The sequence below is a fragment of the Rattus norvegicus genome, chromosome 2 (genome assembly GCF_021556685.1).
Source record: "Rattus norvegicus strain SHRSP/BbbUtx chromosome 2, alternate assembly SHRSP_T2T, whole genome shotgun sequence".
Classification (NCBI taxonomy): domain Eukaryota; kingdom Metazoa; phylum Chordata; class Mammalia; order Rodentia; family Muridae; genus Rattus; species Rattus norvegicus.
The window spans coordinates 104,014,143-104,035,022 of NC_141535.1; the positions used below are offsets into that span (position 1 = coordinate 104,014,143).

The 20,880-nt window shown below is 39.0% G+C and overlaps 1 protein-coding gene across 3 annotated transcripts in view; it reads right to left on the reverse strand.

Annotated features, from left to right (window-relative positions):
* Cpb1 (carboxypeptidase B1) overlaps positions 1-20,880 on the reverse strand; it is a 57,801-nt gene that overhangs the window by 21,455 nt on the left and 15,466 nt on the right. Inside the window, exons 1-3 of one of the 3 annotated variants that reach the window (XM_087615961.1) lie at positions 16,577-16,717; positions 8,868-9,011; positions 8,701-8,776 (exon numbers count right to left, since the gene is read on the reverse strand). In XM_087615961.1, coding sequence (XP_087472087.1) covers positions 8,701-8,776; positions 8,868-8,932 — 141 coding nt within the window. In that variant the 5' untranslated portion in view covers positions 8,933-9,011; positions 16,577-16,717. 3 annotated transcript variants of the gene reach the window in all.

Here is a 20,880-nt window from a genome sequence, read left to right on the forward strand (position 1 = left end):
CTGACCACCAGCCACCAGGCTCACTCCACATTGAGTGAAAGATCCTGTTTCAAGGGAGTAAGGTAGTTCAGATATCTAGCATCCCCCTCTGGCCTTTTTGTACATAGATAGATATATGTACTAGTACACATTGCATTATCATAAACACACATACCCACTCACACACAAATGCATGCAGACATATATGCAAAACTGAAACTGGCAAGAAGCATGAAGAACATGATTATTTATCATAATTCCACTTAATTGCAGTATTCTCTGGCTACCCTCTTCTGGTTTTTGATTTTTTGCAACACTTACTTATTATGACAACAGTCTCTATGGTAATGGATAAAACTGCCAAGCAGTAATAAATACACTACAGTCCAAAAAGGTAGTGGAGAGAAACTCAGCCTTCCTTTACTTTAGACTTATTTTCATAAACTTTGAACTTCTGTGAAAGTCACAGAAGCATCTTCCTGCTGTGTTTCTACTGTGACTGAAAACAAAAGACTCTTGAGGTTCCAGCAGTACACTGAGATTTCTATCTTATTCATAACTGTTATTGGAGTTTATTACATAATGGAGTATTATTATTACATAATAAGAGTGAAGAATGTGACTATAAGGGATGGTTGAAAGCATACTGTATCAGTGGGTAGCAAAGGATTGGCTAAAGAGGATAGTTGAAGTAGGGAGGATTGGAGCTAAAATAAGACTGATGATAGTGTAAAGGTAGACTAAAGCACAGAGGAAGCCGAGGTCTAGTGACAGGGAGAGAAGCAATGACAATAGAAGAGAAAAGTAATGGTGATAGAAGAGAAAGTCTTTTTTTTCCGAGACCGGGTTTCTTTTTCTTTGTGCATCAGCCATAGCTGATGACTTTGTAGACCAGGTTAGACTCAAAACTGCAAAGATCTGCCCATCTCTTCCTCCGAAGTGCTGGGGTTAAAGGTGTATGAAATTCGTAGGCAAATGGTCGGAACTGGAAAATATCATCCTGAGTGAGGTAACGCAATCACAGAAAAACACACATGGTATGCACTCATTGATAAGTGGCTATTAGCCCAAATGCTTGAATTACCCTAGATGCCTAGAACAAATGAAACTCAAGACGGATGATCAAAATGTGAATGCTTCACTCCTTCTTTAAAAGGGGAACACGAATACCCTTGGCAGGGAATAGAGAGGCAAAGACTAAAACAGAGACAGAAGGAACACCCATTCAGAGCCTGCCCCACATGTGGCCCATACATATACAGCCATCCAATTAGACAAGATGGATGAAGCAAAGAAGTGCAGGCCAACAGGAGCCGGATGTAGATCTCTCCTGAGAGACACAGCCAGAATACAGCAAACACAGAGGTGAATGCCAGCAGCAAACCACTGAACTGAAAACAGGACCCCCGTTGAAGGAATCACAGAAAGAACTGGAAGAGCTTGAAGGAGCAACCAGAGCTTCCAGGGACTAAGCCACTACCTAAAGACTATACATGGACTGACCCTGGACTCTGACCTCATAGGTAGCAATGAATATCCTAGTAAGAGCACCAGTGGAAGGGGAAGCCCTGGGTCCTGCTAAGACTGAACCCCCAGTGAACTAGATTGTTGAGGGGAGGGCGACAAGGGGGGGAGGATGGAGAGGGGAACACCCATAAAGAAGGGGAGGGGGGAGGGGGATGTTTGCCCGGAAACCGGGAAAGGGAATAACACTCGAAATGTATATAAGAAATACTCAAGTTAATTAAAAAAAAGAAAGTTAAAAAAAAAAGGTGTATGCCACCACACCTGGCTTAGAAAGTCCAATTTTGAACATTGACTTTTCATTTGTGTTCCTGTCCTTCCAATGTCATCTGAATTGTAGACGTAGGGGTTAGCACTGGAGTCCTCAAAGTGTCTGTGGATAATGCTGATGGAGCCCTTCTCATTCATAATTACTGGGACCTTTTAGTGTGCTCAGAACTCCAATTTGAAGAACCAAATATATCTCCAGGCTGATAGGAGGTGCTGCAGAAATAACTCAGGACACAAACTGAACACATGACCCTGGCAGATAACTGTCTAGGTTTACAATTCATTAACTTCACAGGTCGTATAATTTTGAACTGTGTGGTTTGTAACATTTCCTGAAGGTTCCCTGTGGGTTAAGCTCCAGTTATCCTCTGTGACGGTGGCTCAGTAATGCTGTGTTGAGGTGTTCCCTTCTCTCTATCTCCCCTTCCACATGTTTTCTTGGTGCTTACTGCATTTTTCAAGTGAGCTAATTTTTTTAAAATCTCGATCAAGCCTGTCCTGGAGTATTTATCAAGATGTTAACTTCCTATTTAGAGCAACAAATGCCTATATGATATGTTTGGTTATGACCTGGTCAAATATTAGAACACTATAGTGTCTATGTAACCTTTTCTTGAACATCTAGCGTAAGAATAATGGATTTTAAAGAGGGGTTATTATAATGTTTGACAAAACGTGCAGCCCTAATTTGAGGCTGCTCAACATTTTCAGTTTTAAAGGCTGATCATAACTTAGTATTAGAGTGCTTACCACACATAGGAGAAGCTCTGGGCTTCCCTAGCCCTGTAAAATACATCAAGACAAGAGAAGACAAGACATGACAGGACATGACAAGACAAGACTAAAGCAAAAGACACCCTTTGATGTAGAAAAGATTGATGGGAGCAGCACATCTGTCAGTATCCACCCATGTGGAGCACTGTAAGTGGGACACAGACCTGCAGTCCTGGAGATAGACTCATTGCTCCCTAAGAAACAGAACCAGGAGCAGCAGCACATCCCCACAGCACTTACTAATCACCATGTGGTTACAAATGAGAAACTCAAGTAAGAACATAAACAGAGAGTGTGAATTTCAGGAATTATAGTGACTCGAGAAAGAGATAGAGGGAAGTGAGGCAAAATGCAAGACACAAAATGTGAGAAATTGAGCTATACCTGCCACTGCTAGAAAACTGAAGTTTAAAAATTATATTACAGAGCACCAAGGGACAGAGATTCACATGAAACATTGGTTGGGGAATAAAGGGCTATCTTTAAATCATAGTCGTATGAGAGTATCAGCCTGGTCAGCTAGATGATAGCTAACTTGAATTCTTACTAATATAAGGCACTACACTATCACAAAAAGAAGTTAAACTTAGGTATTAATGTAAAATCCAGTCTAGGTATGTTGCTTATTTGGTACAGGGCTTGCCTGAGCACACAGTTCTGGATCTTTTCTCCAGCACTGCATAAAACTATACATGATTGCAAATTCATGTAATCTTGGGACATAGAAGGTGAAAGCAGGAAGAGGAGTTCAAAGCTATTTTCTGTTACATATCATGAACAAGCCAATCTGAGATACATGAGTCCCCATCTCTCCCTTTAAAGTCTTTGGAGGGTAATTTCTGTGATAAAATCAAAAATATTAGTGCTGGGAACATTTGGGGTTTCAGAAATAAGCACAAAATTTGTTTCACACTGTGTGTAATTGGGAGTCAAACACCTAGTAGGCCTCTCATGTATCTTGAGAATTTTGTTTTCTTGTGTGTAAGTAAAGCAATTTCTACTGTAGGCCTAATTCACAGAGCAGGAAGGAACTTTCTTCTATGTCAACAATAAAGAAGATAGTAATAAGGCTACCTTAGACAGAGGAAAATAAACTTAAAACTATAGAAACAGGGAGTCTAAGCATACCCAGAGGGGAGAGGGAGAGAGTATGTTTTATTTACATTTACAATTATGTTGATTGAGAGGACCAATATAATGTGAGTGCAAGGAGTAAAATAAAACCCTCACACTGAAATTACAAAGGAAGAGAGGAAGTACTGAAGTGCAGTGTTACTCTGGTCCTTTCAACATACTGAGGTCTTAAAAGGATACCTTCAAAAGCTGGGAGGAAGGACACACTGGCCAAGGATAAACAAAAGATGAGATGCCCTTTGATGATCTTATCAGGAAGGCTACATCCCAGAATACACTGCACCCACATCATCACTACAGATGATTTTAATCTTTTGAAAATTTATGTTGGAAAGAAAGAAAAATATAAGAAGAAACATGTACCTTCTGACATTGAATTAGAGTGCTCTGCTGCAGTTGTAGGAAAGCTGGCTTGTTTAGCTCTCCATTGGCTTCCACTTTTTCTAAGGTTTCTCAGCTTCCAAAGAGAACACTGAGGTTCAAGGTAGATGAGGATAGAAGTGATTATACTGTCACGGAAACTGTACTCAAAAGTTCTATCCAATGACAGCAGCCATTACGCAGTTACATGGCTCTTTAGGATTAGCATGCTCTCTTTAGGATACGCATGCTCAGCTACCTAATGTAAGTGGCTTACTTATATTCTAATTTCAATTCTTACAACAATCCTCTAAGGAAGATAGTATTACCACCATTACTAATGAGAAAGGTGAGGTGCAGAGAGGAGGACCAGGCTATCTTCAATTGATATGGCCAGAACCTAAGCCCCATGAATCCGAGAATAACCTGTCTGTGCTTGACCACAATAAATGGGAGAATCTAGGTGACAAACGATGTATCAGACAGCATCAAAGTACTGATTCCAGAGGACCCAATCACCTGTAACTCCAGTCCAAAGAGGATTTGATTTGTTCAAAGGATTTCAGTGTGTTGAAAAGAGCAAAAAAGTTCTAGAGGCTCATAGGGGAATGAAGGCATTTTTTTTTTTTTTTTTGGAAATTAATGAAGCAGAAGTGGCAGCTCTGGGATCTGTTGTTGATTTCAATAAGCTTCAGAGCCAACTGGAAGCAGATGGAGCATGAAAGCTCAGGAAAGGAAGGGTGATCTCTTGGAGAGAGTGTGAATTAAAGCAAGAGTAAATGAGGCTCAGTTAACTTCATCTGGTAATTAAAAGCTCCCACTACTATCATGGTAGAATCTTGTTTTCAGGAAAGCATTTAATAAACTATCTGCATTAGCCCAAATGCTCAAATTACCCTAAATGCACAGAACACATGAAACTCAAGAAGGATGACCAAAATGCGATGCTTCACTCCTTCTTTAAAAGGGGAACAAGAATACCCTTGGGAGGGGATAGGGAGGCAAAGTTTAGAACAGAGGTAGAAGGAATACCCATTCAGAGCCTGCCCCACATGTGGCTCACACATATACAGCCACCAAACTTGATAAGATGGATGAAGCAAAGAAGTGCAGGCTGACAGGAACCGGATGTAGATCTCTCCTGAGAGACACAGCCAGAATACAGCAAATACATAGGCGAATGCCAGCAGCAAACCACTGAACTGAGAACTGGACACACGTTGAAGGATTCAGAGAAAGGACTGAAAGAGTTTGAAGGGGCTCGAGACCCCATATAAAGAACAATGCAAAGCAACCAGAGCTTCCAGGGACTAAGCCACTACCCAAAGACTATTCATGGACTGACCCTGGACTCTGACCTCATAGGTAGCAATGAATATCCTAGTAAGAGCACCAGTGGAAGGGGAAGCCCTTGGTCTTGCCAAGACTGAACCCCCAGTGAACGGGATTGGTGTGGACGAGGGTAGTAATGGAGGAAGGATGGGGAGGGGAACAACCAGATAGAAGGGGAAGGGGATGTTGGCCTGGAAACTCGGAAAGGGAATAACAATTGAAATGTAAATAAGAAATACCCAATTTGTTGCAGACTGGTACAACCATTCTGGAAATCAATCTAGAGGTTCCTCAGAAAATTGGACATTGAATTACCTGTGGACCCAGCTATACCTCTCTTGGGCATATACCCAAAAGATGCCCCAACATATAACAAAGATGCATGCTCCACTATGTTCATAGCAGCCTTATTTGTAATAGCCAGAAGCTGGAAAGAAGCCAGATGCCCTTCAACAGAGGAATGGATACAGAAAATGTGGTACATCTACACAATGGAATATTACTCAGCTATCAAAAACAATGACTTTATGAAATTCATAGGCAAATAGATGGAACTGGAAAATATCATCTTGAGTGAGCTAACCCAATCACAGAAAAACACACATGGTATGCACTCATTGATACGTGGATATTAGCCCAAATGCTTGAATTACCCTAGATGCACAGAACACATGAGACTCAAGAAGGATGACCAAAATGCGAATACCCTTGAGAAGGAACACCCATTCAGAGCCTGCCTCACATGTGGCCCATGCATATACAGCTACCCAATTAGATAAGATGGATGAAGCAAAGAAGTGCAGACTGACAGGAACCGGATGTAGATCTCTCCTGAGAGACACAGCCAGAATACAGCAAATACATAGGCGAATGCCAGCAGCAAACCACTGAACTGAGAATGGGACCCACGTTGAAGGAATCAGAGAAAGGTCTGGAAGTGCTTGAAGGGGCTCGAGACCCCATATGAACAACAATGTCAAGCAACCAGAGCTTCCAGGGACTAAGCCACTACCCAAAGACTATACATGGACTGACCCTGGGGTCCAACCACATAGGTAGCAATGAATAGTGTAGTAAGAGCACCAGTGGAAGGGGAAGCCCTTGGTCTTGCCAAGACTGAACCCCCAGTGAATGTGATTGTTGGGGGAGGGCAGTAATCGAGGGAGGATGGGGAGGGGAACACCCATACAGAAGGGGAGAGGGAGGGGTTAGGGGGATGTTGGCCCGCAAACAGGGAAGGGGAATAACAATCGAAATGTAAATAAGAAATACTCAAGTTAATAAAGATGGAAAAATACCCAATTTAATAAAGATGGAGAAAAAAAATATCTGCACTAATGCACCTTTTCATAAGCCAGAAAACCACACAGTCTTGTATCTAGATAACACCCCACTTACATTAGGTAGCTGAGCATGCATATCCTCAAGAGAGCAAACTGATGAATCATTTTTATTATTAAATACCCAATATGGTATATTGGGACTGATGATAAATACATATTGACTAAAAGAACTGTAATGAAGGTCTCTGTGTGGTCTCCTTACTTACTCTACATTCTCTTCACCCATGAAAAATACATTAAGAAGGCTTAGTGGGGTGGGATGGGATGGGGAGCTGAGGTGGCTCAGAGGTTAGGAGCACTGGATGCAGATCCAGAAGACCGGCTCTAATCTTAACACCCATGTGGTGGTTCACAACTACCTGTAACTCCAGTCCTGGAGAATTTGATCCTGCTCAAAGGATTTCAGTGTCTTGAAAAAAAAAGATGTAAAGATAAAATTTAGCAAAAACAAGCCTAAAATTCTGGATATATTAAAAATAGGTAAGCACAGAAAAGAGGGGATAACTTGTTTGAGGATGATTTGTGTGAAAATAAAACATGGTTTATATTAGACCCTAATTTTGTAAAAATAGAGTGTGTTCTAGGATCCTGAAGGTGTGAAAACATGTGATAGCCCTGGTAATAAATGTCTTTTATACAAATGAAAGCGTGTAATTACCCGTGGCATGTACCCAACCCACTGCACATTCTGAAAGGTGCATTTTCAAAGAGAAATAGAAAGATTAAACTGTCTCTAGTTTTTACCAGGATGTCCAGACTTTGTGAGCTAAGCACTAGGAGAATCAATAGAAAGGCATAGAGAAGTTAATGTTTGGAGTTAACTGATATCTGACTCATTTGGTTCTACTGAGTCAATATTAGAAGGAAGGTACCTTCCATATTGATGTATTAAAGAAAACCAATGGTTAGGGTGTAAAGTGTTCCCACGACCCTGGCAGCAATTAAACACGTTACGATGAAGCCTGGCAGGCAGAAATGCTAGTCTGGAGGAGGAAATTCCAGATTTGAAAGACAGGTTAGAGTAGGTGACTTCATGTTCTCTTTCAATTCAACACTTCACATTTATGATTATGACACCTTCTACCTTTTACTTTAATTCACTACCTATGCCTTTAAAGCTAAAACAGAAAGACACACAGATGATAAGTATATAAATAGGTAGATGAATGGATGGATGGAGAGATACATGGGTGGGTGAGTGGATGGATGGATGGATAGATGGATGAATTGGATTGGGTGAGGGGGTAGATGGGTAAACTGACCCCTAGGAGCTAAGGCATTGTTTTAGTTTATATACTCAAGAATAAACAGCATTGACCAAAGTGGCGCTATTTATACTCAGGAGTAGATTTTTGCCACAATATACATATAATTAAATTTGTATATTCTAACCCTATAGATATTTTTTGGGGTAGCATAATTTCACTTTTTTTTTAAAGCAAAAGAATAATATGGAATTTGGTTGTGCATTCTTCTCTCTCTCTCTCTCTCTCTCTCTCTCTCTCTCTCTCTCTCTCTCTCTCTCTCTCTCTCTCGTCACACCATTAAAACAACCAGAATCAAGTCCAGGAAAACTCAAGCTGTATGATTAAGAATGAAAGAAAAATCAAAGGGAAAAAATGACACATGGATTTGAAGTTGGAAAAAAGCCCAGTTGTTCAGTCATTTCCAAATTGATCATTTTCCCCTTTGTCTTGGAAGGAAGTGACTTGCATGTTAGATGATCTACAGCCTTCAAGACAGAGCCAACTTATTTAGCTGTCACTATCAGCTCTTCTAAAAGGTTGTGTGGATTTATAACACGACATGGCTTGACACCAGCTAATTTAAGCAGCAAAAGAAAGTACTGTGGCATTAAGTAGTTTCCAAGTTTTATTTCTTGCTTTTAAAAATCCTTCAGGGAATATTTCATGTCATTGCTTTCGATAGAATCAGAGTAAATCGGGCTTTGAAGTTAGTGGAAAACGGAGAACTGCTACTTTACCTCTTTGGTGTTGGCTAGCTCCTGAATTAAGTTGACGTGATCTTCACCATGTACACTGACACGGTACACCCGGTTGCTAAATGGTAGAAAGAATGAATAGAAACTTAAATTTCAGTAATGTGTCCAAAAGCTGTCAAAACCTACTTTGAAAGTAATTTTGGACCTACCCATCAAAGTGCTCCTCGGAAGCATGAGCCAAGGCCACACTCACCAGGGCCAGTAGCAGCAACATGGTGCCTGCCTGAACTACTGGGCAACCTGGGTCCTTCCTGCTTTTATAGTCTAGAGTGTTCTTTCTGTTCTTGTCCAGACTGAAAAAAAATGGGCACTATCAGATCTTGATTAATAATTTTCCTGGCACAGTTATTTTGGTAGATGTTTAAAGTCTAAGAAGTTATCTTTTGAGCACCTGTAGAAAGAACAAATGATCTCACGTTCACATTTAACCTAGAATCATTAGTGTGCGTGGGTGTTAAATAAAATCTATGTTGTAATCTTTTTATTTCCATTTTGATTTGAGATTGACATACAGTGAGCGGGATAGATTTAAGTATGCTTAATGAGTGTTGGCAAATGTAAACCCCAGATAATTAACATCCCTGCAAAGGCAGAAGAAATTTCCTAGCTAAGTTCCATTGGCACCTTTCCTCAAAGATATTTAAACTTTCTTCAAGCAACTACTATTGAAATTTTTAATCTTTATTCTAATTTTGTCCATTCAAACTTCATATAAATGAGATTATACTTATCATATACATTCCTTTGTATAATGACTTCTGTTATGTCTTTGAGATTGTTTTTGTTTATAATATTCATATCTTTCTACTCACGAGTACCATTTCACTGTATGAGAATTCTCCAGTTTTTCTGTTCCCTTGTTAGTGAATACTTGTTTCATTTGTGACTTTGGGCTACTATAAATAATACTTCAATAAACATTTTACGCAAGTCTTTTTGTTGGCATATGCTTCCATAGCATATAGCTATCTGGGTAGAACTGATAAATAGTAATTTAAGTGCAGGTTACCATGATCCTGCCAAGCATTTCCCACAGTGTTTACATGACTTTAAGCTTTAACTAGTTGCTCTGAATTCTCCACATTTGTCATTCTTTTTCACTTTGCTAATTCTAGTAACTGTAAAATGACTTCAAAATGATTGTAGTCTTCCCAAACTTGAAGAGGGTCAATGCCTTTTCATATGTTTAATGGCAATGTGTAAATCTAGTGTTGTACAGTATCTCCTGAACTATTTTTAAAAGAAATTTATTGTTTGCGTCTTCTCTTCATTTTTTGTAGGACTTCAAAATTTTCTACTTACCTATTTTTGTGCATATGCATGTCTTTAGGGCTTGCTCCTTTACATAGCTTGAATACATGTTCTTGAAAAATTTAGTCATGTGTGTGCACATATATGTGAGTGCAATGGCATGCACGTACCACAGTGTACATGAGGTCAGAAGGCAACTTTCAGGAATCTGTCTTCTTCTTCCTCTGTGGGTTCCGAAGGATGAGAGCCAGGACACTAGGCTATAGTAACTTCTGTCTTCTGAGCTACTGATGGGAACTTATTACATGTTTGCTGTTATACATTTATGATGTAATTTTTTCCAGTACATAGTTTGCATTTTCATTTCCTGAATGTCTTCTTTAGATGAATTAAAATGTTGTGGTTTTTTTTACACTTTCATTGTTTCAGTTTTTATAATTGAGTCTGTACACATTTTTTCTGCAAGAAATTGTTGTCTATTCCAGGGTCTCAAAGACCCTGCTTTCTTGTAGAAGTTTTGCCATTTGAGGCTTTTTTTTTCTATTTTTCAGAGCTGGGGTCCGAACCCAGGGCCTTGCGCTTGCTAGGCAAGCGCTCTACCACTGAGCTAAATCCCCAACCCCTATTTTGTTTTTTTTGTATGGGCTATCTAATTTTAAAATATTTGGATATCCAGTAGATGCAGTTTTCTCTCCTTGATCAATTACTATGGGTTCTTTGTTAAAATGTTCTTACTATGTGTGCATGAGGCCATTTCTGTACTTCCTATTATGTTCCATGTGCCCATTAGTCTAATGTGAGACATACACATAAGGTTCTTGATTACTATTTTTTTAAAGTATGCCTTACGATCGGACAACCTAGTCCTGCAATTTTCTTCTTCTATAATATTGTTTTAGTTTGATAAGAACTTTCCACTTACATATATTTTAATTTCATTTTTCATGAAAAATCTTACTTTCACTGGGATTTTTACCTATCTTACAAACAAGTTTGAGGCTTAGTAACTCATTTAATGGGTCATTTATCTCATAAAAGAGATGCTTGGGGGGCAGTAGTTTAATTTTTGTCAAGAAATTTGTTTTTTGTTTGTTTGTTTCTATCCACAAGATAGCACTTTATCCTGGCTAGTCCCAAACGAGTTGTTAGAGGACATGAAACTCAAGTCAGAAGCAAAGGAGTTCATTGCTCCTGAAACCCAAGAGTTACATTTGTATCAGTATTACTTCCTGGTGGGATGAAATTGAGTGGATCTGCTTCATTAGATACTTTGTACACAGGCTTGTATCACATTAAAAGCATACTGAGTTTAGAAAACCATCTCATGTGGCGAATGCAATAGTCTTTTTATCTTGGTTATCAAATAGCCCTTTCCTTTGTGTAGAGAAAGGCAAAATAGGAGGACAGCATCTCTATCTTCTGCTGTTCAAAATACAGGGACAAAGCAGAATAAAGCTGTTCTAGAAATGGGGAAAGAATGACTCACATCAAGTTGGCTCTCAATGACATTAAAGCATTCTTTATCTTCTTTAACAAACCTTCCCATTGATATGTCACTTGGTTAAGCACCGATTAACCCGATGAGAACTGGTACTAAATCCATTCAGTCTGTCTAACATGGTGCAAATTAGCCCTAATGTTGATATGACTCTAAGTGATGTAATGAAGCTAGTTTATAACCCTGACCTCAGGGCTGCCTCCCCAAAGTATTAGACTCAAAAGGTGCAAATTTTTCCTTTTAAAACTGGGCAGTTTTCTCAAGCTTCAGACTTTGCTTTCCTTTACTTTCATTCTGGATCAAAGATCTAGTAGATCTTGGGTACATCAAACTCTATTACACTCTGTCAGAAGGAAATCTAGATCACTTTCAATATCCTTGGCCAGTGTGTAGGAACTGACTTTATTGTCTTCTAGGGCCACGATAGTCGAAGCACTCTCTGTACAAATGAGTTGGGGTCCAACTAAGGGTAACATTTGAGTGTTGTTTTGCTTTTTAGTCTTCTTTAACCTAGACTAGAATGTTGCCATCTATCTTTAATATCATTGACATTTTAAAAGAGTTCAAATCAGTTTACTTTTGTTTGATTTGCCTTCATATTTGTCATGATTTCATTAAAAAACTAGAAACAAATTTCAACTGCACAGCATCCTGAATATAAAGATATAAATGGTTTGTAGATCTATACTTTACAGACAAAACTAAATTTTAGGCTGCTTTGATATTGAAAAGCTGCTTTCTCTTGAGATATTCCCTTCTTTACACTATCTTCTAATGTTTTGCTTTTATCTATGCAAACCTGGATGAATATTTCTAAATGTTTTCATCTTACTAGGATTGCAGGGACCCAGACAGATTAAAATGCATCTTATTAAATATATCTTGTTAAGTTTTTGGTGACTTTATTTTAAATTACATTTATTATGTGTGTATATATATATATTGTGTGTGTGTGTATGTGTGTGTGTGCACGCGTGTGCACTCACTCATGTACATGCCTCAGTGTCTTAGGATTATTATTGCTCTGATAAAACCTCAGGATGAAAGCAACTTAGGGTGGAAAGGGTTTATCATTGATCGAAGCTAGGACTGGAACACGCATAGGACAGGTACCTGGAGGCAGGAGCTGCTATAGAGGACATGGAGGGGTGCTGCTTACTGTCTTGCCTCCCATAGCTTGTTGAGCCTGCTTTCTTATAGAACTCACAATGGGCTGGACTCTCCATCATCAACACTAAGGAAATGCCCTCAGGCTTTCCTGTAGCCTGATCTTATGAAGGGATTTTCTCAAATGAGGTTCCCTCATTTCAGATGACTTTAACTTGTGTCAAGTTGACATGAAGCTAGCCAGGATACATGGGTTGTCTGTAGATGTCGAAAGATAAATTAAGGGAGTTGATTCTTTTCTTCTATTATGTGGGTCTCAGGCTCCAGATTTTGTTCATTTTAATTTATACTGTAGTAAGTACAGAGCTCTTTGATGAGTAGAAGTAAAAAGAAACAGCAGTCTGACATATCATAAAAATCCCAATTGTGTTGGTACTATTCAATAAACCGTTATAGGGAGATTACTAAGACAGGTAGTCCTTTTACAGGAAGGGCAAATGTTCTTCTCCTTGATTGAAAGCAATGATCCCTTCTAGAATTCCCCCCTTTTATGACTATATAAAAAGTTACATGAAAGAAAAATTAGAAACTTATCTCGGATCATAATTCTGTTCCTAAGATGTCTACATTCTTAGGGTTGTCAGTTTCCACTGAGAGATTCTTCTTAGAATCCACTCCCCTTCCCCCTTCCTTTCCACATCCCTCCCTCTATTTCTTCTTTTTCAGAGATGATCAACAGTGCATCCATACAGGCCTCAGGCTCACTCACAGCAATCCTCCTGTCTTACCCCCTCATCCCAACACTAGGTTCACAATGCTAGCTACCTTTGTGATTATTACACTCATATCATGCACTGTACTCTGTCTTCTACATAAATGGTAAATGGTATGATTTATTCACTATTCATGAATTTATACCGAATTATCCTAATCTAACCTGGCATGCACATGCATTTTATGCTATTGCAGTATTTTCCAGATTTTGGTTTTGCCTATTTCTGTTCAGATCTTGAGAAGTTCTTTCTGTTTCCCACCGTTTCTGATTTCCATGTGAAAGTTAAACTCATAATTTTACTACAAGGAAGACTGGGAACATTAAAAATTTACTTCTATGAACATAGTGAAACCCATGTCCTTGTGGCATGGTGGAACATCTTTAGGTTCTGCCCAGGAGCGGTATAGCTAAGACTTCAGGTAGAACTATTTCCAATTTTCTGAGAAACCACCATATTGATTTCCAGAGTAATTTTAGAAGTTCGCAATCTTACCAGCAATGGAGGAGTCTTCCCCTTTCTCCACATCTTTACCAGCATGTACTGTTGCTTGAATTTTTGATCTTAGCCACTCTGATTCATGGTGGCTCTCAGGAAATCTCAGAGTTGTTTCTATTTGCATTTCCCTGATGATTAAGGATGTTGAACATTTCTTTAGGTGCTTCTTGGCCATTCAAGATTCCTCTGTTGAGAATTCTGTTTAGCTCCATTCCCCACTTTTTAATCCTTCCCTAACAGAGCTGCTTTGACTCCTTTCAGTGGGAAATGATGCTCCTAATCCTGCAGAGACTTGATGTACTGAAGGGGGTTATTTTGGGGGATACCCTCTCAGAAAAGAAGATGGGGGATGGGGAGAAGGACTCTGTGAGGGGGTGACCCAGAATAGGGGCAGAATTTGGGATGTATATAAATAAGTAAATAAATAAAAATAAATTCTGCTTCTAACTTTGCTAGAGTATTTCATGCTTCCTATGTTAATTTAACCAGAGAATTCTCTAAGTTCAGATAATGAACACAAATCCAGATGGCTGAGAATAAAACACATTCTTTTAGTAAGAACATGATTTTCTACAACTGACTTGTGTTTTGAACTGGGGAAATACTTGAGATTTTATCTCAAATTAGTGATTCATAAATTTAAATAGAGGAAATTAGGTTCCATAATTTTCATAGATATTGACATTTCTGTTTCCTGTCTCATGTTTATATTTTAAATTACCCCTTTCTCCCTACATTTAAAAAAATCACTTTTTACTGAATCTTTGTTAGTTTCATATCATGCACCCCAGTCCCACTCAATTTCTCCATCATAGCTGTCCTTTGCTCCTGCAACCTGCCCCTCAAAATAAAATTAAACACACACGCGCGCGCGCACACACACACACACACACACACACACACACACACACACACACACACACAAAACCAAAGCATAGGAAACATCTCATTGTGTCGCCTGTAGTAAGTCACAATGTGTCCCACAGTATATCCTTTTGTCCACACATCTTCACTTGCAAGTGATAATGTAATGAGCCACTGGTCTGGTTTGAGGCTTCTGTCACACCATTAATATTGGATCCTTACTGGGACTCCTTCCTATTATCCTGCTGTTGCTCTGTGCCATGGAGATCCTGTAGGTTTGGATCAGGAGGGCTGGTCCTTTTATGTTCTCCAACAGTTCACAAATGTTGTAGATTTTGGGGTGGTCCTGGGTAGTAGCTAGCATTGCTGCTCAGCCTTCTGGCTCTCCTGCATCACATCACCAGGGTGGGCTTTCCAGCACTACTCTAGCTGGGCTACCCAATGCTTCCGCCAGCAAGAGGCAGAGTCAGCTCTCTAGGTCAGAAACACATTTTTTTAAAAGATGTGAAAGAGTAAGAAAAGACACTATGTTCATGGACTAGAGGATTCAATACTCTGACACCATTAGCTCTCCTAAACAAATCAAATTCCTAAATAATTTTTGGTAAGCAATGGATAAGATTATTTAAAAAATATATAGACATTCAAAGTACCTATAATAGTTCTGGGAAGAAAATGGGAGAGAAAGTTAGAGAAACCATTTTGCTTAGTTCTAGGTCAGTTAATCGAGGGAGAAAAAAATAAAACTAGACTTATAGACAAACAGAATGGAGTGAAGAGTTCAGAAATGACTCAAATGAACAGAGTAATCCAATGTCAGGGAGTATAGCCTTTTGTATGTATAGTTTGGGTGATTATGAAAGCAGGAAGCACCTTTGTATCTGTCCATGTTTTGTGTAATTGTGTGAGATTTTGGAGTATTTGTAAATTGCTCTCTGATGCTATAACTCATCCTCTACGATCTTTACATATTTGGAAAAACATCTTTCCATAAACTTGTCCCATAATATTAAGTACAAAGAGTTTCTGAGGTCAAATATGTTTTCTTGAAACTAAAACAAACAAGCTCCTTTTCAAGTGACTTCTCAGGACTTTTAGTATGTGCTGTAAATCACTAAGAGTGGTCTGGCATGCAACATTTCCAGAACACATCTCCCAGCTGGGGCTGGGGCTGGCTGAGTCGGTCTAAAGTAAGAAGTTAAAAACCCAATCTTCCATCTGCATGCATCTGGTTATGGATCAGTTTCTTCAAAAGCAGTGCTTTGGACACAATTTGGGAATATCTGAACTGGGTTCATGCCTACCTTAAAGCTTGACCCTATTGGTTTCTGTTTTTTTTTTTTAATTAAAATTTTATTCAACAACTTTTACACATGTGCACTGTATGTTTGGTTACTCTTTACCCCTCTTCTCTTTTATCTACCACCTCTCCTATCAATCCTCATTCATCCTTTCCAGATCTTTGTTCAGATTCTTCATTTTGGGTTTTGGTTTCTGGAGATTTATTTTAACCAGGGCCATCTGTGTGACCCTTAAATTAAAATTAGCTCTTTGGAACCTTGTGGGGTTATCAGCAGGCACACAACCCACTTGTCTTGAATCTATTAGTAAAATATCTCCCTGAATCTATCATCAGTGACAGGGGCTCTTGAGCACTCCTCCATCCATTTCTTACCATTGATGGTGCATTCTTGTGTAGAGCCAGTAGGCAACCACAGCTGCTTTAAGGTCACAATTGTATCTTTCTAAAAAGGGGGCATTTACTATCTCTTCTTCCTATTGCCAGGCTCTTACGTTCTCTCTCCTTCTTCCTCCAAGCCTTAAAGGGGATGTTATAAATATATTGCTCAGCTTTGAGTGCACTCACCTGCCACCCGCTCTTACTGTCACTTGCAGCCAAGAATCTGCATTCACCACTATTCACGGAATACCACACGAGAACACCTGCTGCAGGCACACCAGCTCTTCACCTTTAGTGCACACCCATAACCTCCCTTCGCCTATTCATAACTGTACCGAAGGAAGCCACTGACTCCAAAAGGCACTTTCTGAGAAATCACATGCCACTCTATCCAGGAACTCAGATAGTAGTCTAACTGCAAATCTTGACCTTTCTTTTTCATTCCTTTAAGTCCAATGCACCAGTTTCATTTCCAGTTCTGTAGCAGAACACCATCTGGGACTTCCCCTATTCCTTTCCATAATCTTCAGTGGACCACACAGATGGTCCCCTTTTAACCTCTGTCCCTCCACTATTGGCTTTATCCCAACCCACAACTCCAGCAGGCACTTTCTGGGAACACAAAGACCACTCTGTCCAGAGAAGTTAGGCTAACTGCCGATCTTCACCTCTCCTTCTGCTCCTCCAAATCATATGAGCTCTCCTTCCTAGCCCCAGCTCTGTAGCAGAACACCTGTTGTAGACTCCCTCCCCCCTCTACACTGATCTTCAGTAGATTACACAGATTTCCCCTTCCAAATATCTTTCCCCCTCCCCATGGTTTATCTGCAACTCCAGCAGCCACTCTCTTGGAACTCACAGGCTACTCTGACCAGGAAAACATGTAGGATAACTGAAGATCTTCACCTCTTCCTCCATTTCTCCAGTTCCAACCATCCAATCTCATCCCCAGCTCTATAGAAGACCTTTTGCTATAGCCTCTACCCATTCTCCACTCTCATTTCCAAGATACTACCTAGGCAATTCTTTCTTCTATAAACTCTCACCATGCCCTCAGCCCATCCTCATTCCTAATTGTCAGATCCATTAATAAGAAACAGATTTTTTTCTGGAACCCTCAGGAGCCATATCTATCAGAATCCCAGAAAAATTTCCTATGAGGATACAATATAGCTATCACACTCTCCTAAGAACCAGAAAGGAAACAGAAACCAAGAAACAGAACACTAACCCAACAAAGACAACAATACATATTAGTACCTAGAATAACAATCTTATCCATCCTAGATTCCTAAACTCTGCAATGAAAACACAATCAATAACAGCCAGGACACTGTATTTCCAATAGAGCCCAGCAACCATACCAAAGCAGGCCCTGAGTATTCCAGTATAGATGAGGCACAAGAAAAGGACCTTTAAATAGCCCTTATGGATATGAGAGAGGTTAAAGAGGACATGAATAAACCCCTTAAAATATGTGAAAACACAAACAGTGTAAGGACATGAATAATGCCATTTAAGACCTAAAAGTGGAAATAAATCAATAAAGAAGATCCAAACTGAGGTATATCTGGAAATGTAAAATTTACAAACTCAAACAGAAACCTTCATCAACAGAATACAGAGATGAAAAAGAGAGCCTTAGGTATTGAGGACACCATAAAAATGAATACATTGGTCAAAGAAAGTGTTAAGTCTAAAAACTCTTGGAGCAAAATATTCAGGGAATCTGGAAACCTTTGGAAAAGAAACCTGAAAATAATGGGAATAAAGGAAGGAGAAGAAATACATGTCAAAGGCACAGAAAATATTTTTAGTGGTGTCGTAGAAGAACATTTTGTGATCTAAAGAAAAAATACATATCAAAGTGCAAGATGCATATAGAATATTAAATTGACTGGACCAGAAAACGAAGTCCCCTCATCACACAAGAATCAAAACAGTAAATGTACATAACAAAGAATGAATATTATAATCTACAAGGGAAGAAGACCAAGTAACATATAAAGACAGACCTGTTAGGATTATACCTTCTCAATGGAAACTCTAACAGCAAGAACAGCCTGGACAGAAGTATTGGAGACTCAAAGAGACCACAGAGGACAGTCCAGACTATTATATCGACCAAAACTTACAATCAACCTGGATGGAGAAAATAAGACATTCTATGATAGAACCAAACATAAGCAATATCTCTATAAATCCAGGCCTACACAAGGTGCTAGAAGGGAAACTTCAACCCATAGGTTCACTACAACCAAGATAAAACAGAATAAATAAACCCCTTGCCAGAAAGAGGTGTTTTCTTAACCACCTCAAAAGAAATATATATGCAGACCCACACACACACCACCACCACCATCAACAACAAGAAAAGTAATAGAATCAACAATCATTGATATTTTTCAATTATTAATGGTTTCAGTTCCTCAATTAAAGATGGATGTGAGAATAGGATCCAGATTTTCTGCTGCATCCAAGAAACACACCTTAACATGAGGGATAGCTATCACCTCAGGGTAAAGAGTTAGAAAAGCATATTCCAAGCAAATGAACCTAAGGAAAAAGCTTGTGTAGTTATTTTAATATCTAACAGACTCGTATTTATCACTCCACATAAAATCAGAAACACTGGATTTAATAGACGAGAAAGTAAAGAATGGCTTTGAACTCATTGGTCCAGAATAGTCTTTGAACAGAAAACTATTAGCATAGGCATGCAGATCAACAATTAATAAGTGTGACCTTATAAAACCGAGAAGCTTCTGCATCGCAAAGGAAACTATCATTTGGCAATGTGCCAGTTTACAGAATGGGATAGATTTTTCACCAACTCCATGTCTGATACAACACTAATGTCCAAAATATATAACGAACTCGAGAAACTAGATATCAAGATAACAAATAATGCTCTTAAGTGATGGGTATAGATCTAAACAGAATCTTCAATAAATGAAACTCAAATAACTGAGAAGCACTTAAAGAATGTACAGTATCCTTAGCCATCAGGGAAATGCACATCAAAACTGTTTTGAGATTTTATCTTGCGCCCGTCAGAATGTCTGAGATTCAGTATGGTGGTTTCTTGGAAAGATTAGAATCAATCTTGTCAAGGTCCAGCTATATTACTCTCGGAAATATACCAAAGGGACCTTTAATTTTACCATTGAGACATTCATTCAACCATGTTCATCGGTGCTCTATTAATAATAGACAGAAATTGAAAATAACATAGATGTCACTCAATGAAAGAAGACATAAAGAAAATGTTTACCCATGGAATATTACTCAACAATTCAAAATTGACATGACACAACTTGCTGGTACATGGAAAAGTTGAGCTCTTCATAGAGCCTTCACCCCTACATTCTAGCATCTGTTGTATAGGAAGGTATTCTAAGAAGAAATCATCCTGAGTGAGGTATCCTAGACCCAGGAAGACAAATATGTATGTATTTAGTATTTTTTGATATTGACTGTTAAGTCAATGATAACAAAGCTTCAATTTGTAGACTCATAGATGTTAGATATAGAATGAGGGAACAGAAATGGGTCAGAAAAATGTCCCTAATAAAGTATAATAGAACTGACAATTATGGGTCAAAGTGGGCACTGAATGGGAATATTAAGATGAAGAGGGGTTGGAGAGAATGTTGAGGAAGGGAATCCTGGGAGAGACAGCTAAAATTAAGGGCTATTTGAGGTGTAGTGTGGAAGCCTAACATAGTAGAAACTTCCTAAACTATATACATATATGAAGGAGATCTAAGTGAAATTATCAAATAGTGCAAAGGGCAGGCTACCAGAAGGCCATCTCTTCACCAAATGAAGCTTCCAGTATGGCAACTGGATTACATCTAATTGAGCTGCTGGACAAAAAATGTTCCATTGGAATTGCCAACAACAATTTCCAGGCTGTCCTCTCAAAAAACTGACAGCAGGATCCTATTGCTGAAGATAACACCTCCACAGCTCACTGGACACAGAGAAGTCAAGCTCTACATAGAGCTATACTCTAGCATCTTTTATATGAGAATGTACTAAAAGAGAAATGTAAACACCAAATCAGCCACAAATCCTTTGATTTAACATGGTGTCCTGTCAGTAAGATAGGTTAGGACAATGGTAACACAAAGCTTGTGGGAATAACCAGCCAGTAACTGGTTTTACTTAAGGCCTATTTAAGAGATGGAACCCATGCATAATAGTGCTTTGGTGATCAACAGCCCAGGGACCTACAGTAAAACCGAATAATATTAGTCTAAAGAAAGAAAAGAAGTGGTGATAAAATGTCTCCTAATGATATTTTGTTATCCTCGTAGATCAGTGTCTTGTTCAGCCATCATCAGAGAAGCTTGTAAGTGTCTATGCTTACTTACAGGTTTCAGGTCGCGTGATATGGCCACAAGAAGTTAAATTGTTGGAGGGGCCACAGCACAATAGAAGCTGTGACAATTTTAATGATAGCAATCAGACTTTTTCTATATCTT